Consider the following 15,918-nt stretch of genomic DNA (forward strand, 5'->3'; position numbering starts at 1 on the left):
CAGCCAACTGAGATGTTTACCTCTGAAAAATATAATTATTAAATTTTGCTTTCTAGTTACGTTGGCTCAAGGTAGTACATGTCAACAGAAATCTGATTAAGTTCACTTGAATACATCATTTAGTTAAATAGCTGAGATGCGTTTAAACAATTAAGATACAAAATACTACTTATAGTTCAGTTTCTGAAACAACTAAGCTGTCCAAAATACAGAATTTTCTTTCACAGTCTTTCATATTAAGTAGTGTGTCTGCATATCGGTAGGACTGAAGTTCCACTCACTCAACATCATCACTCAGGAGTGGACTGCTAAAATATAAAGCAGGATTTCTTCCTCAGGACAAGTAATATGTTAGAACAAAAACGTGAATGATCTTCATGCACTGAAGAAGAACACACCCAGCAGCACAAAGGCCTTCACAAGCGTCATTGGAAAGTCCCTACTGCAGCACAAGGCAGCAGATGCAGAGTTACCTTTATTTTATCAAAATGCATTCACATTATGAAAAATGAATAGCTGCAAGCACAAGAAAAGTAAATCTTACCTCCCTAAGATCGTGAATAGTTAGGAAGTTGCAGCTGAGTAATTGAAATTGCAGAAAGGAAATCATGCAACATATATACATATTATTCCTTTTGGAAAAGGAAAACCAGAAATACTTTAATTTATTTTATTTTCTATTTTTTTGCCATCATGAAGTTGTCACAAAGGAATGGACCTTCTCTAAACAACAATAGTGTTGAGCAGAACTTGGGGAAAATCCACTATGAACCAAATGAAAAAGGAAGCAACATTGCACAGCACAGTACTAGTTTGCTACAGCTGTTTTTAAAACAATGCATCACATGCCTCGTTGTGGTGATACAATGGTACTGCACTCCACCTTTTTTGGCATTGGCTTAGGTTTTATCCATTAAAAAAAACCAACACCAAAACATCACAACTGAAGGCCCAGTCTTGTTGGTAGTGTTCACTGCTGCTTTATTTTCCCACCCATCAGAATTGGTGCACATGGGTAACCTCTGTTTTCAGTAGCACGGATGCAGAAACTCAGAGCAAAGTGGGATGCAAGATGGCTGCTGAAATGAGGTTCAAAACTAAACCAGCTATGGAGTGGAGGGGCGTTGCTGAGTAGCAGCAAAACCTAGACACAGATAGGTGTGACTATGGCATGGAAATTTCAGATGGCAGGGACAGTATTTGGAGGAAGAAAAAAAAAACCTGTGGATAAAAAAGATTCTGCATTTGCACCAGTGGCTCTTGCCGTTGAGAGGCTGATGAATGAAGTACTGAGGGAAGAGGCTGAAAGAGGAGAACTCTCTGATGGAGCAAAAACAAATAGCATTTCAGGCAGAAGCTCCTGACAGAAAAGAATGAGTTAGCTAAAGATAAGTAAGGCTGAGTGTTTCAAATATAGATGCTGCTGGATGAAACAGATGGATTTTTCCCCCAGATAATGGATATACAGGGAGTACTCAGAGAAGATGATATTTCTTTTCTTAGGTTAGACAGCTAAAAAGACATCTGGGGAAACTATAGTCTGGCAAATAATGAAAATTAAGCTCCAACAATTGTATTACATTTATACTGAAAAAACTGTCAGAGCATTTGTGGAGAGATCCATCACCAGGTGACTGGGCCTTCAAGGTGCAGAGCCCTGTCCTCACCACGCCACAACCACTGACACATGGGCAGGGGGGCTGCGAGGGGACAGGATACAGCCTGTAGACCCTTCTGGTCTTTAGAAGTGAACTGAAAACTGATGAACAGAAGGAAAGCCCACAGAAGACTTCACAGATAAAACAGGTATGGTGGTATAAAGAGCAACAAGAAAAAAAATCAAGTCAAGCCAAAATCAGCTGAAGAGCTTTAGCTGAAGGGAAAGGACCTTGGAAAGAAGAAGTGCATTCAGGTAAAGGGTGAAGGAAAAAAAGCTGCAGGTGCAGTATTTGTTTTGGCCTTGCATGCCTCTGATTCACTTTGAGATATTTCAAAGGGTTTCAAAAGCTCTTCAGATTTCTGAGAGCCAGTACTCGAAGATATGCTAAGATCGGGGTCCTCGGGATCAGGAGTGGCATAAATAGATGTATGGCATACAGGGAGATAGTCAAGTCTGTACTTGCTTTCCTGCAAAAATTTCTGCTTAGAAAACTTGAAAAACAATGAGATGGAAAGTATATAATGGGGAGGGTGAACTAACTACATTATCTAAAAGAGTCCCTAAATAAAGGTGTAATGAGCATTCTTTAAATTACTGTTTTACTGTTAGTCTGAAATCTTGGATTGTGGGAATGTGTCATTTCATCTGCACCTTCAAAGACTCTAGTCTGCTGAGAAATGATAGACCAAGCATTTAATTTTTAACAAACATTGATGTATTGCTTCATATAACACACTTACAGAGCCCAGAGATCAGAATATTTCTGAAGTGGGTGAAAAACAGGTGTCTGAATCTCATCATCACCAGGGAGAAAGGCAGCATTTGAGACTCCGGTAGTTATGGAGAGCAAGGGAAAATAAATCTCCCGAATCCTAAAACCTTACCGATGTAGTTCAGCATTACCCAAAATGATTGAGAAGGTGAGGCTGATTCCTAACAGTGAACATCAGCACTGGGCTGATGGACTGAGTGCTGCTCTGATTGTTGATGCAATATCCCACAGGTGTTTTGTCCATCACGACATGGACTGAGGAATTTTGCAGAATGAGTTTAAATGTTAAACTGGCTTTCAGCAGTTCTTAAAGCAGGAAAAGTTATAGCTTTATGGCCTTTTAACCACACGGTCTGCCCAGCACTGAAAAATAATCAGACCTCTTTAAAAGTCATGTTGTCATCATGGTCTCCTGCTTGGGCCTGCTTCTGGTCACACAGTTGCCCTTTTTTAGTTCTATACCTGTATACCCTATTATTTTAGGTATCCCGCCTTCACAATCAAGCACTTCATAAACATTCCTGAGGAAGAATCTGAGGCCTCAAACCATGCAAAATTCCTTGTAAAAGCTGGTCTCTGGAGCCTGGTCCACAGGCCTAATAGCTGCCTAATTGGCAGTATCCATCCCACATGATTTCTCATAAATCAGTCCCATGCTTAGCATTGTGCAGGCAGGTGTTGTCATTTTGCATCCTGGACAGTCTCTGTGTCTCTCTTAGCTCATTATTATGAAGTGAAAAGATGGGATTCAGGCCTGGTTTTGGAAGCAATTAATATCAATGTCAGCATTTTAAAACACTCTGCCCTCTCTGTTTAATTTTTCTTTCTGAAGCTGCATATTTGCTTCCTGGCTGCACTATGAAGTATAAGCACATCGTGGTGGATAATTTGGAAACTCATATAATTGGGATCATAGGAAACACACATTTCAGAATTCGGACTTCCAGCCACGCATCTCACAAACTGAAGTATATGGAGCATACTGATTCTTTTTTTTCAGATTTGAGATTCTTCTGAGATGAGACAACTATTATGGCCTATATTTAAGGGACAAGATGAGCAGGGATTCAAAGATGTGCATTTGGACAGCTCCTTCCTAGTGGACATTTGGATGGAGGTGAGAGAGCCATTGTGGGTGTCCTAGCAAGGTCAATGCCTGAACCAAACTTTATAAAGAAACGTTGATCAAATCAGAAAAGGCAGAAGTAGTTCTGAACATTTTTTTAGCAAAGGTCTTAGATATTGGCTAGGTTCTGTCCCAGAGGAGGCAGCCAGGAACATTGCTAAACCAGGAAAAAAAATGCACAATAGTCTCACAGTAAAGAAATGTGGGTACGTGCAACGCAATATAAGCTGGCACATATTCAAAGAATAATAATATTATTTTGAGGCAAGTCCACAAATTTTAAACGTTTCAAAAAAGTAGGAGCCTAGGCAGTCTATGAAAGAGAATGCCTTAATCACTTATGAAATGTAGATCTGTTGAAACAAGACAAAATGATAGTTCTCCATTTTTTCCTGAAAAGGATACATTCTTGAGAATTGGAGAAAATGATAATGGTAGAGAGTGGTATACTTCCAAAGTTTGAGACTACTTGTGATTTCATGAGGAGTCTTGATAAGGTCGCTCCCTTAGGGGAACACACTTCATCTCAACAGACTTTATCTATCTACTTGTCATTGGACTCTAAGTAAAGGTACGATCCATTTTTTCTTCTTGAACATTTTTCATTAAACTTCTTGAATTTTCTAATCTTTTAGATTTAAAATACAAAACCTTCAATGGAAGCAAAAAATAGTGCATCTTAAAGTTGCATCTCTTCTATTTTGTTTTCTGAAAACGTTGTGTGAGTGGCATTTGAAGGTTATACGTCATTGGGATGGATCAAATGGCAGCATTTATTAGAGTGAAGAAAGTCAAACCAGATGTAATGTGAATCCTCATCTGCTTCCACTAAAACTGAAATAGAATCTAGTTTTGATGTTAATTTGAAGAGCAGCCTGTGAAACATATTTCAAAATTTCAAAACAATGGTAAAATTCCGAATCTGAGATCTGGATAATTTGATATCTGAATTTTACTTCTCCTGAATATCCGCACACTCAGTGAAGCGAATTTAAATGCTTTTTGTTAACACATATACATACTTAATGTACTTCATCAGAAAGTCTGTAGATTTTGCTTCTTAAATTCCACAAAGGGCTTCTTTGGTCTAATATGTTATATTTGATAATTATGGGTTCCATTAGACTCATGTATCCTTGCAGGCTGCCTTCAGATTAGTCCACATGTAATCAGTTCCATTTCCTTTCTCAGTTCCTTTTGCTTCCCTATACTCCACTGTCAGGGACTTTTTTTCTGACCCTTTTCAGCTGAGTAAGGCTTAAAGTTGGTGGGACTCCACTGTAACCTGTTATCCGTGGCAAGTATCTGTTACCAAGTTTTCTACTACGATAACAGCACAGACACTCCTCTGTGGCTCTTAAGCTGATACCTAAATTGTGCACAGCAGTCCCATTTCTTAACTTGAAATGCAGTGACCATGAGGTAGGGTTTGTCAGAGGTCACCAGTATTGCTAATTCCTGTAGAACATCTGATTATCTTTTAAGAGATGCCTTCTACAGAAACAAACATTGAAGTTCTTTTTAACACCAGACCTACAGGATACAGAGCCAAGGCTAGAGCTCATGCTGGAGTAGATTACAGTTTTTAAAAAAGTGAACAAAAAACCCACCCCAAACCCAAACAATAGTCTTTGCTCTCCTTTTGTTTGTTTCAGAAGACAGAGAGGTTTGGCTTTGTACTTCAAAATTGCATTAGCACATACTGCAAAACTCTTTCCTGTGTGTTCTTTCTCTTTTTAATCTTAAGCCTCTCGTTCTAGATCTTTCTCTCTCTTTCCTTACTTCATCTGTTCTTTTTCTCTAACTAGTGTATTTGCTTGAATCCAGAATAAGCTTCTCACTCTGTGGCCCCACATTCTCATTTACCAAGTCTGCTCTGCCTTGCTCTGCTTTACATTTTCATACAGATAGGAGTCAGGATGTGCTTGGCTGAGCATCTCCAGATGCTTTGGAGAAAGTGGGAGACTGCTGCCTGTAACCCGGCAAGCCACTAACAACCAGCTGCCTGATGACACCTCTACCCTATAGAGGTAGGCGATGTATCCCATGCTCACAGAAAATGGGCTGGCACCCTGAACCTGCTGCTTCCAGGAGCACAAGAAAGATAGCAGGGGCTCCCAAGCTGGCTGGGCTATCTGGGTCAAGTCTTGAGCTTGAATGTACATTCATATGTAGAGGCTGTTTTCTAAGCTAAATCTCTTGAAAAGCCTTATGGTATACTGGAGTATGGATCCTTCAGAATTATGTCTTGAATCCCACATAGACCTCCCAGTTAGGTCAAGAGGTTTCCTATGTACAAAACAATTTTGAAATTAAAGTCAAGTGCTTCAATGTAAGCAATAATATATTTTTTCTTAGCTTATGGTTGTCAGGGCCCTGAGGGCTGCCCCAGCCCATGCTGGCCCTGTCCACCCCAGGGCTCCCCAACCCTGCCCAGGGCCCCATTAATCCCCTGAGGCCATCACCACAACAAACTCACAGCAGGGGTGGTCCCCACTTCCCACAGCCCAGTCCTGTTGGCCATAGGCCCCACTAAACCAGGCCCACTTGCAGGACCATTTCCCAGCCTGGTCTTGGCAATGCCTGGGGCTTCTGTCTGGGATGGTGGGAAGGGATGGGCTTTCAGGTCTCCAGTGCCCCCAGCTATGGCCCACAGGGAACCAATGGCCCCTCAGTAGTCTGACAGTGGCAATGGAAACAAGTGACAGAGGCTATAGGGTGAAGTGAAAGCAAGGTAGTATTTCAGATTGCCTGCACAGAAAAGGGACACGTATACACTGCTCCTGCTAGCAAAGAAGCTAACATCACATAAATCCAATTTCTCCTTTTGCTTGCCTTGAATCAATAAGCTTGTGTTGCTATTCCTTAGAGTCAGCAGACATGCCTGGAAAAACTGGTTTCCAAGAGGACTGCCCTTTCTCAGAACTGCACATAGGCACAAGGGAGGATGGAAAGTGCTGCTGGGCTGCTGAGGTGCTTATGGGAGGGAGTTTGCCAGAGAAACAGAATTACAGAGTTTGAAGTACAAAGACTCCTTCAGTTTTCACAGAGTTCATTCTCAAAATGCCCAATCCATTTGAGAAAAGCATTATCCTAATGTAAACAATCTAATTGTCTTCTCCTTCCCACCCTCCTTGCCACTTTAAAATAATGAATCAGCAAGCACAATTCTTATCCAGTTGCTGGATTGAAGTATTGCTCTAACAAAAGAAGAAAATGTCTGCCATCGGCAAACAAAGGCAATGCATGACCAAGATGTGCAAAACTGTACATTCTTGTAGTCTCAAGGAACTCTTCAGTACTGTAAAAACTTTCTTTAATCTAGGAAAATGCCTTTATATAGGTAGCGAAATATTCCTACTAGCAAGCTACTCTCCGGGGATCTCAAATAACAGCCAGAAGGTTTTCATATACACATGCACAGGCCATATTCTTCCATAAGCTCTACAGAGAAATCTCATGATTTTTACCCTACTGCCACACTGTAGTACTTTATGTTAAAACCTCCATAAGGAAGATGTACTCGAGCAGAAGGCTTTCCCACAAGTGTCTGTCTGTTCCAAACCTCTCCTTGCCTCCCTGCAACCTGTTCTCCTGGGTAGGAGAGCTGCTCAGAAATACTTGCAAGTTTGTTCACCTTCACACTAACAGTAGTCCTAATAAGAACACGCATTATCATTGCATACAACTTTAGAAAGCAGCTTCTGGATCTGGTTTAGCCCACCTGTGCACCAGCAGCCTAGATTGTAATGGCCTCATTATTTCAATACTTGCTATACGTGTTGCTGCTTTGACTTCTCGTAATAAGATCATCTCAGCTATCTCTGCAGCAAAGACACAGCCTAATATCATTAGGATGTGAGGTTGGACCAGATGATCTCCGAGGTCCCTTCAACCAGGGCCTTTCTGTGATTCTTTTCTATGATCCTTGAGTGTTCATGATGCAGAAATTTACTCTCATGAAGTGACTCACAGGGTAAGGATCTTTTTGCTGAATGGAGACATCGCAGAAAATAAAGGCAGATAGTTTAAGTCAGAATTGTGGGATTCACAGAGGAAAGGTGAAAGAGAAGTGAGGAAATCATGTTCATAGGAAGGACCTTGCAAATAAAGATTTTGCATCATGTTCTGTGCAAAAAACGGTATGCAAAAATACTCAAAGCACATCTGCTGGTTTTTGTTTTTTTTTTAATCTCTATTTGACTTCTGTAAATTTCATTACAGAATAGTCTACGCTATGCAGCTTATATTATCTTCAGCAAAAGTTTTTTGGCTAAGGCGAAATGTCAAAATCCTGCAAACATGTCATGCAGCTGAAATGAATCCCAAATCAGAAGAGATTAAGTGTTGATGTTAAATAAACTCCTAAAGAACATCGCACAAGTATAATGCAAAATTGCAAGTGCTTTGATTTCCCTGAGCATTTGAGAAATGGCATAGGGATGGAAATGAAGGTTAGACTTTGGATATGAAAGACAAAGGGAGTATAAATCTGATAACACAGAATCAAAGAAATACTGGATGAATCACGTGATACTCAGAGAACATGAAAACTATCATTTTAGGTGAAATTTGTATGCAATTTTAGTTCCCTGTTCCTATAGAATTGCACAAAAGAGAAATGTCTTTTTGTTGCTGTTGTTTTAATTTCAGTCCTCAAGGCAATAGGATTGCTGCACTCATTTGAGTCAGTACATGCTGGCACTGATTTACCTGGACAATTACCAGAATCACATTTTTAGGTCTTGGAATAAAATCGTGCTTCACATCTCTGCCAATGTATGTCTGGCATATTTTTGTCCTGTGCCTAACTGTGTCTGGCTGTCACTATCAGCTTAATTTACCAAGCACCTAGCGTTCTACAAATACTAATTAAAAAAAAAAAAAAGCACTAAAGTAATAGCTATGGTTCATACTAGTGATTTGCCAGATTGGCTATAGCAAACATGCAATGTTTATTGAACTGAAGGAGCTGCGTGGCTCTAAAGCATTTCAAATACTTACTTCTTTCACGAACCACTGGCAAAAGGCAGGGCCAATCCACTCTCTTGCATGAATCCCGCAGTCTATCCAGACAGCTTTCTTGTAAGGTCGTGATCTTTTACCTAGCTTGAAGTTTGAATATTCACAGACATATCAATAGATCTTATGACATTAGTAAAACACAATAATATAAGATGTAAGAAGATAACAGACTACTGATGATATGCAGGTATGGCCAAGATAGTGAACCTGATCGATGGAAAAAAAACCAAAACAACATTACAAGAAAAGTGAGATCTGTCAATTCTTTTACAAGGAAGGAGGTTCTTAACTATCACATGGAGCAGGCTGAGGAAAAACAATGCTGCAGGAACACCTTAATGGAGAATCAAATTTTAGGAACTCCTCAACAGTGGATGAAAATTATATTGAAAGTAACTTGTTTAGTCCTGGGTTAACATCTTCTCATTCTGTCATCCTAATATTTTGAGTTGAGAGCACACAGTCCTGGACTTTTGTCAACAGCCAAACCGGGTGCGTGTGTGGCATGTGCTGAGAAAGGATCCAGAGCCCTCTGGGGTCCCTCTCTGGCATAACTGCTTTACAAATTGGCTACAAAACTTTCCAGCTCCCTGAAATCCAAACCTGGCTAATGGTACCTGCTGTGTGCTAGGTGCATGCATATCAATCCAAGTGAATAGGACTGGGATTTAAATTTTCCAGCCTAAAAAAATTTTTTTTGGTTCATTTAAGGCCAAGTTCAGAGATACACTTAGGACTTGGCAATTCTTCCTTTAGGAAACCCTGATAACCTGCATCTCTGGTGCACCTGATATAAGTAACCATCTGCCACTGATCCCAGAATTTAGCCAGATTAATGAGCACTTGATCATTACCTTGAGCACATACAGTGGTCTCCCTTCATAGGATTTTCCAACAGAGAACATATGAACAAGATCTGAATGAGTTTTGTTCAGATAATACATCCATTCCTCGATCTGCAAATACAGAAATAAAACTGTTGCTTCAGTCTTTGCGTTTCATGGGAAGTAGCTGTAACTCATTAACTAACCTCAGCTCCCAGTCCTCAGAATGTTTTTGGATTTTCTTGTAGTTTTTATTTTTACCTTATTTGTTTTGTTTTTGTTTTCATACTTGAATTATCACTGAGCTCCCATATTTCTATTGCCAGAGGCTGGAAGCAGCCTGTATTTTTTTTTCTCCCTTCTTTTTTGTTCTCCCCATTTTAGTATTGGAATGCATTAGCTGTTCACCAAGAATCTGGGTATGAAGCTAATCAGGTGCTCCCATTAAATATAAAGAATGGATGGAAGGAGGCCCATGTCTGCTTTCCAAGACATGGGATGGCAAACAGATTCAGTAAGCAAGGAGCACCTGTGGGATTCAGCATTACTTACGTTACATGTTTCACAGGCACCAGATCTCACTGAGGCACAGCTGCACGCTCAGTCCAGAGTCTTAATTTTGGTGCATGCTGAAACTATGAAACTGTGTGAATACACCAAAATCTATAGATTACTTACCAGCTATCTTTCAGGTTAGCATCACTTATACATGAGTCTGTATTGAAATGTTTTTCAGGCTTTGGATGCCTCATGCAAATGCTTCAACATTTGCTTATATTGTTTACTTAACTCAGTGAGAGCAATCACTTACTGAACTCTCTAAATCCATCAGAATCATAGAGTCATAGAATCCTTAGAATTGGAAGGGACCTTTAAAGGTCATCTAGTCCTACTCCCCTGAATGAACAGGAACATGCACAGCTACCAGGTTGTCCAGGGCCTGATCCAGACTTGCCTTGAAAATCTCCAGAGACAGGGCATCAAAAGGCCTATTTTAAAATCAAAACTCAGAAGCTGTCAGAGACAGTTACATGTAAATATATGCCTTGAGTACAAATACATAACAATATATACGTGTATTTTAAGAAGGCACCTATTTCTGAGGAGGCATTTAGCACACTTTTGAAGATAACCAAGCAACCATTGCTTCTACAGAGAGTGAAACTTCAGCCTCATTGAAGACAGAGGTGTAGCAGATACCAGGTGCAATATGAATTTCCACGTACTTCTTCCAGGGAGTGATATACTTCGTAGTTATACGCAGGGAGGGACCTTCGATGCCTAGATGCCCTCTGTCCTGTTTCGTTTTCTATTGCTTTCTGTAGGTCTGATATGAGAATCCTAGGTGAAATAAAAGATACAGCTTTTTCTGAGCAGCCAGTAGAACACATACGCTAAAGCAGAACAACAGTCACATTTAGAAGAAATACAGCAGGAGCTAAAACACCCTGGCGCTACTTCATCTGTTATATCATGGCAGTACAGTGCTTCAGGCTTATTTGAATATACACTGTCACATAAATAGTCCTCTTGCTTTGAAATGTAACGGTGCCTTCAAAAAACACAATGAGCTTCTTAAGAGAATAAAGCAGAATGATGAAAATAATGCAGCCAATGTGAAGAAGCCACTTTCATTTGTTTATGGATCAGCATTTGTTGTCATCTTTTATAATCTAGTTATATGTGACTACATGTCTTCAAACTTTGATTTGAAAACCATAAAATCATGTTTTCAGGCTTAGAATAAGACATGCATACTTTTTCTCATGAGTATTGTACTGGCATGAAACACTACGTATACCTGCAAGTTGCAGAGGCAAAACAAAAAATGGAGACTTTGACAGCATTATTCTGTGAATTGCAACACATGACAGCAAAGATAGGGTCTTAAATGTGGTTTGTTGTTTGCATTTATCTACTTTGCAACAGTTGTCTGCCAGTTATCTCAAAATAACTTGTGAAAAACGCAGAACAGCATTAAGTTAGTGTAACAAACATGTGAATAACCTGCATAATTAGTGGTAGGGTCTTTGCCTTAAGAGTGAAAGGCAGGAAAGGCTGAACATTTTCCTGTTTCATTGCAAAACTAAATAAGGATGCACATCTAAAAGTATAGTGTAGAAAATATCTAAAAATAGAGGGTGGATTGTCTGTCACGCAGCTGCAGAAGCTGGGAATACCGTCACTGACAGCAACAGTGATGTCTGTAAAACTGAGGGCGGTGCTGGTGTTGCCACCACCTTTGGAATGGAACTCCTAGAGCATGGCAGTGTGTGATCACTGTACCACTTATTCCTGTAAAATGATGCTCACACCTGGCCTTTTAAAATCTTGTAGGCATTAGTTCAATTATCAGAAAGAGATGGAAAGAAACTGCATTCAATTTTCTCCAAAATAAGCAGCACAGCAGAAACTCAAAGATAATCAAATCGCAGAATCATAGAATGGTTTGGGTTGGAAGGGTTAAAATCCCCTTTAACCTCCTGCTATAGGCAGGGACACCTCCCTCTAGACCAGGTTACTCACAGCCCCATCCAGCCTGGCCTTGAGTGCTTCCAGGGAGGGGGCATGCACAACCTCACCGGGCAACCTGCTCCAGTGTCTCACTGCTCTCATGGCAAAGAATTTCTTCCTAATATCTAGTCTAGGTCTGTATCTGCATACAAAGCAAAGGAAAGGTTATCGGCATTCTTAAAATGTCATAGGGAAGTAATTGCATAATTAGGAATTACATTGTTCTACATCAATATATTCTAATCAGTATAAGTCCTACTAAGGACTTATAGTCTTGACTTGCAAACTGCCATACACTTATAAGACCAGGCCGGGAAAACACTAAAACTTGTAATTAGATTAAAGCAGTGGTTTTATTCAAATCATTAGGACGTCTAATATGTTAAAGAAATGCTTACCTGCTGTGCTGACTTCCAATTAATGTCAGTACCTGCCAGGATCAAGCTCTGTTTGCTTTTACAGTGCTAGATTCAATTTCACAGCTCCCAAATGTCTGTGTGTCTGTACTCCAAATAGTTTTTATTTACTTTTAAACAACTGTGTACTGTGTGCTTATAACATCCAGAGGCTCTTAATTTCCTGAGAATTGAACACAACCTAAATGGCTTTATTGCCAGAGAACCAGAGAACTAAAAATTTAGACAACTCAGTGCTGCAAATGTTTACCTGATACCTGGCCTGTTTATAGCCGTCATGTTCATAGAATCATAGAATCATAGAATCATAGAATCATAGAATCATAGAATCATAGAATCATAGAATCATGGACTATTAAGGTTGGAAAAGACCACTAAGATAATCTAGAGCTATCATCAGCCTATTACCACCATACTGCTAACCATGACCCTCAGTGCCACATCTGCATGGCTCTAGAATACCAAGACCACCTCCCTGGGCAGCCTGTTCCAATGCCTCATTTTTTCTTAATATCCAACCTGAATCTCACCTGGTGCAACTTGGGGCCATTATCTCTCATCCTACTTCACCCCGTTGTCATAGAGTCGAGCACTGGGACAGACAGCCTGTCTTTCAGGCCAAGGCTATTCATCCTCTTCATTATTAGGTCTGCTTAATGCTTCCTGTCTTGAGGCAGTGGCAGTCCACCCCTGCAGCCTGCCTCCAGCCCCAGCCTATACCTGCTGCTCCTCTCCTGACAAACCCTCCCAGCTCTCACTGAGCTACAGATCTCAGGGGTCATGTCAGCACGAGCATATGCACAGCATCCAAGACTTTGCAGGGTTTGATGCTGAGCATCCCAATGGCTGGAAACGAGCAAATGTCTCCAAATGGGAAGCAGGGAGATGAAGGGGAAGAGCAAAGATACAGCCTGGCCCTAGCAAAATGCTGCCCGGCTTCCTCCAGGGCACATACCCCATGTGCACCAAGTGTCACAGAGGCCCTCTGAAAAGCGAAGGTAGTGTAATTCCTGTGTTTGTAACTTAATACAATTCTAGGTAAACTGCTGAGACCCTTAGCTCAAGTACTTCTTACCTTTTCATGCTCTCTTTTGCAACCTACATAAAGTTCTCCAAGTACGATGGTTGTTTTTGACACATACTAGTTGTCCTTCTGACATTTCATTTAAGGGGACTTACTATGAGCAAGAACATGTGTGAATGCAGCTGCTGGGGCACCGTAATTAAGGGACTTCTTGTTGTAAGTGCAGTAAAACAATTACAGAAACCATTATCTCCTTTTTTAAATGTAAACAACCCTGCAGCAGTGTAAAACCCACATGAAAGCAGCTCTGACCTTCAGCTAGTGGGCCTGTGTAAATAATTACCTTATGTCTGCTTTCGTATTTTTAAAATGACACATTAGTAAGAGACTGTAGGTATAATAAGAATGGAATTCTGATACCAGCACATATAAAATACAGTAAGCTTTGTGCCATTCTCTTCTCACTGAGAAGTAAATATAAATAGTCTCATGTAGGGCTTTATTCAGCAAATGCTGGTGAGAATTCAAATAACTCATCAGCTGAGTACCCATGTACTTCCGCACCGCACTTGAAAAGGCTTTAATGACAAGATCATCACTCGTGTCTAGTGTAAGTGTATCAAATTGATAAATATCATTTGACAAGTATACTTAAAAAAACTGTCTGGAATGCTTTCAAGAAACACTGTAAATGATGTGTGATCCTGAACATGTGTTTATTCCATATGACTTGAATTGGGTCACAAGGAATGGAGTGTTATATGACAGAACTAGTATGTTCCTCTATAATTCATGAATGCCTACCTCCTCATTTACAGCACACTTGTAAACAAGCCCAGCTCCTGCTGAACACAGGGAGAGGCAAAGCAGACTGCAGAATCAGTAATTACCCGTTCTCAATCACAGATGTGATTTCCTATACTTTGAAAACACTTAAGCTTGACTCCAAAGGAGGACATTTAATTAAAACTGCCTTCCTGTGGGAGATTTTCTGTTCTCCCATTAAAATGGTTGTTTTCTTGGCAATGTCTAGCTGCCTGCCAGTCTAGTTGCTATGTGGAACATATTTTCAAGCACACACGTGGTAGATCTGCCTGGGAGGCCAGATCTCTGCAGAGATGCACAGAAGGTGAAGCACAGGCTTACGTGTAGTGGATGTTGGCTTGCTGGAGGTAGGGTAGCAGACTTCGGGACGTGTTCTGTGGCACACGCACATCGATGACCATACCTTCAGAGATGTGGAAGGTGCTGCTGGGCTGCCACAAGTCCACCTGTAGTGCAGGAACCAACCTGTAATTCATATGTATTCAGTGTAGGTGGGGAAATCCAGGAGATGGGACACTTGAAGCTATGCAGGCAAACACACTCTAGGAATAATATAGACAATAAAATCATATTAAGTGGTTCAGCTGAACATCTGTGGGGAATGAAGCAAGTCTTGAGGAATGATTGCCTCCAGCTTGCCAGAATTCTCATGGGAGATTCTGCAGTGGGGAAAAAAAAAAAGACCTCGAGGACATGCCTCCTCAAATGGCTTGAAACAAAGGCCACCTCCAACTTCTTGCACCTCAGCAGACTACTGTATGTTCCCTTTGTATTTCCTCCTGTGGAGTCCATGATTGTTTTTTAAATTTGCTTTACAAAGTGTTTTATGTGTTCACTAGGGCACTAAAAGATGTGAACGCTCAGGAGAGGTAGAAAGTATCGCACATACCAGTGTTGTTTGCAAAGTGTGCCCATTTTATTCTTGATAATAAATAGATCAGAGCTCAGTGACATAAAGCTATCAGTGCTCTGAAGGAAGCTGTGTTCCACTCAATAATTTTAAATGAAGTGACAAAATGATAGAATTTATATAGTGAAATATTCACAATCTTTTAAAAAAGCACACTAGTTACTAACTGATAGCACAGCTGTTAATGTGGAATCTACACTTGAACATACCTAAGGTTTTACTTTCTCCTGTTGACAAATTTGAAATACACTTGGAAATTTTAGCCCAGAACATGAAATATTTGGCACATCTTGCCTGGTTTTGCTACAAACCTTGGAGAAGAGAGTACACTCTTGCAACAGAGGGTTAGTTCCAGCCATTTCTCAGGTGGTAGTAAGAATATTCTGTCAAGAAGGCATCTGACCTGATACTGCCTCTCAAGCAGGAGTGACTTCAGTCCGGCTTAATGCAATTAAATGTCCACTACATCGTAAGGAAAAGATCAGAACACAGCGGCATCCTCTTCTATTCCTGCCAAAACCTCTCTCTGCTTCATGCTGGCACAGTATGATCTATAGATCTAGGTGATCTTGCCAGGTGGGCGCAGCATCTTTTGCAGTCTAAAACCAGGATTGGCAAAGTTCTCGAGGCTGGAGAAACTGACAGCAGCTGTGGCAGATGGTCAGTAGAAACTGAACTCATGAATTAAATGGTGCTAAACATAACTTATAAATAAAGATACTCTCACTGTGCTAACACCTTATGTTTGTTAGTCTATCAATCTTTTCTATTTTCAGTAATTACAGTCATTCAGTGAATTTCCTCCTTAATTCAATGGAGTTG

General features: G+C 40.4%; 1 protein-coding gene across 5 annotated transcripts in view; it reads right to left on the bottom strand.

The window, feature by feature from the left end:
* The window catches only part of CPA6 (carboxypeptidase A6), an 87,055-nt gene that overhangs the window by 17,756 nt on the left and 53,381 nt on the right, over window positions 1-15,918 (bottom strand). For 3 of the 5 annotated variants that reach the window (NM_001006344.2, XM_040677575.1, XM_025147085.2), the window contains 4 exons: window positions 14,508-14,651; window positions 10,634-10,748; window positions 9,438-9,539; window positions 8,563-8,667 (listed from right to left, as the gene is read on the bottom strand). In NM_001006344.2, coding sequence (NP_001006344.2) covers window positions 8,563-8,667; window positions 9,438-9,539; window positions 10,634-10,748; window positions 14,508-14,587 — 402 coding nt within the window. In that variant the 5' untranslated portion in view covers window positions 14,588-14,651. The remainder of the gene's footprint in view (window positions 1-8,562; window positions 8,668-9,437; window positions 9,540-10,633; window positions 10,749-14,507; window positions 14,652-15,918) is intronic. The other 2 variants (NM_001396602.1, XM_025147084.3) reach the window with 1 other exon arrangement.

This window comes from Gallus gallus, chromosome 2 (genome assembly GCF_016699485.2).
Source record: "Gallus gallus isolate bGalGal1 chromosome 2, bGalGal1.mat.broiler.GRCg7b, whole genome shotgun sequence".
Taxonomy (NCBI): domain Eukaryota; kingdom Metazoa; phylum Chordata; class Aves; order Galliformes; family Phasianidae; genus Gallus; species Gallus gallus.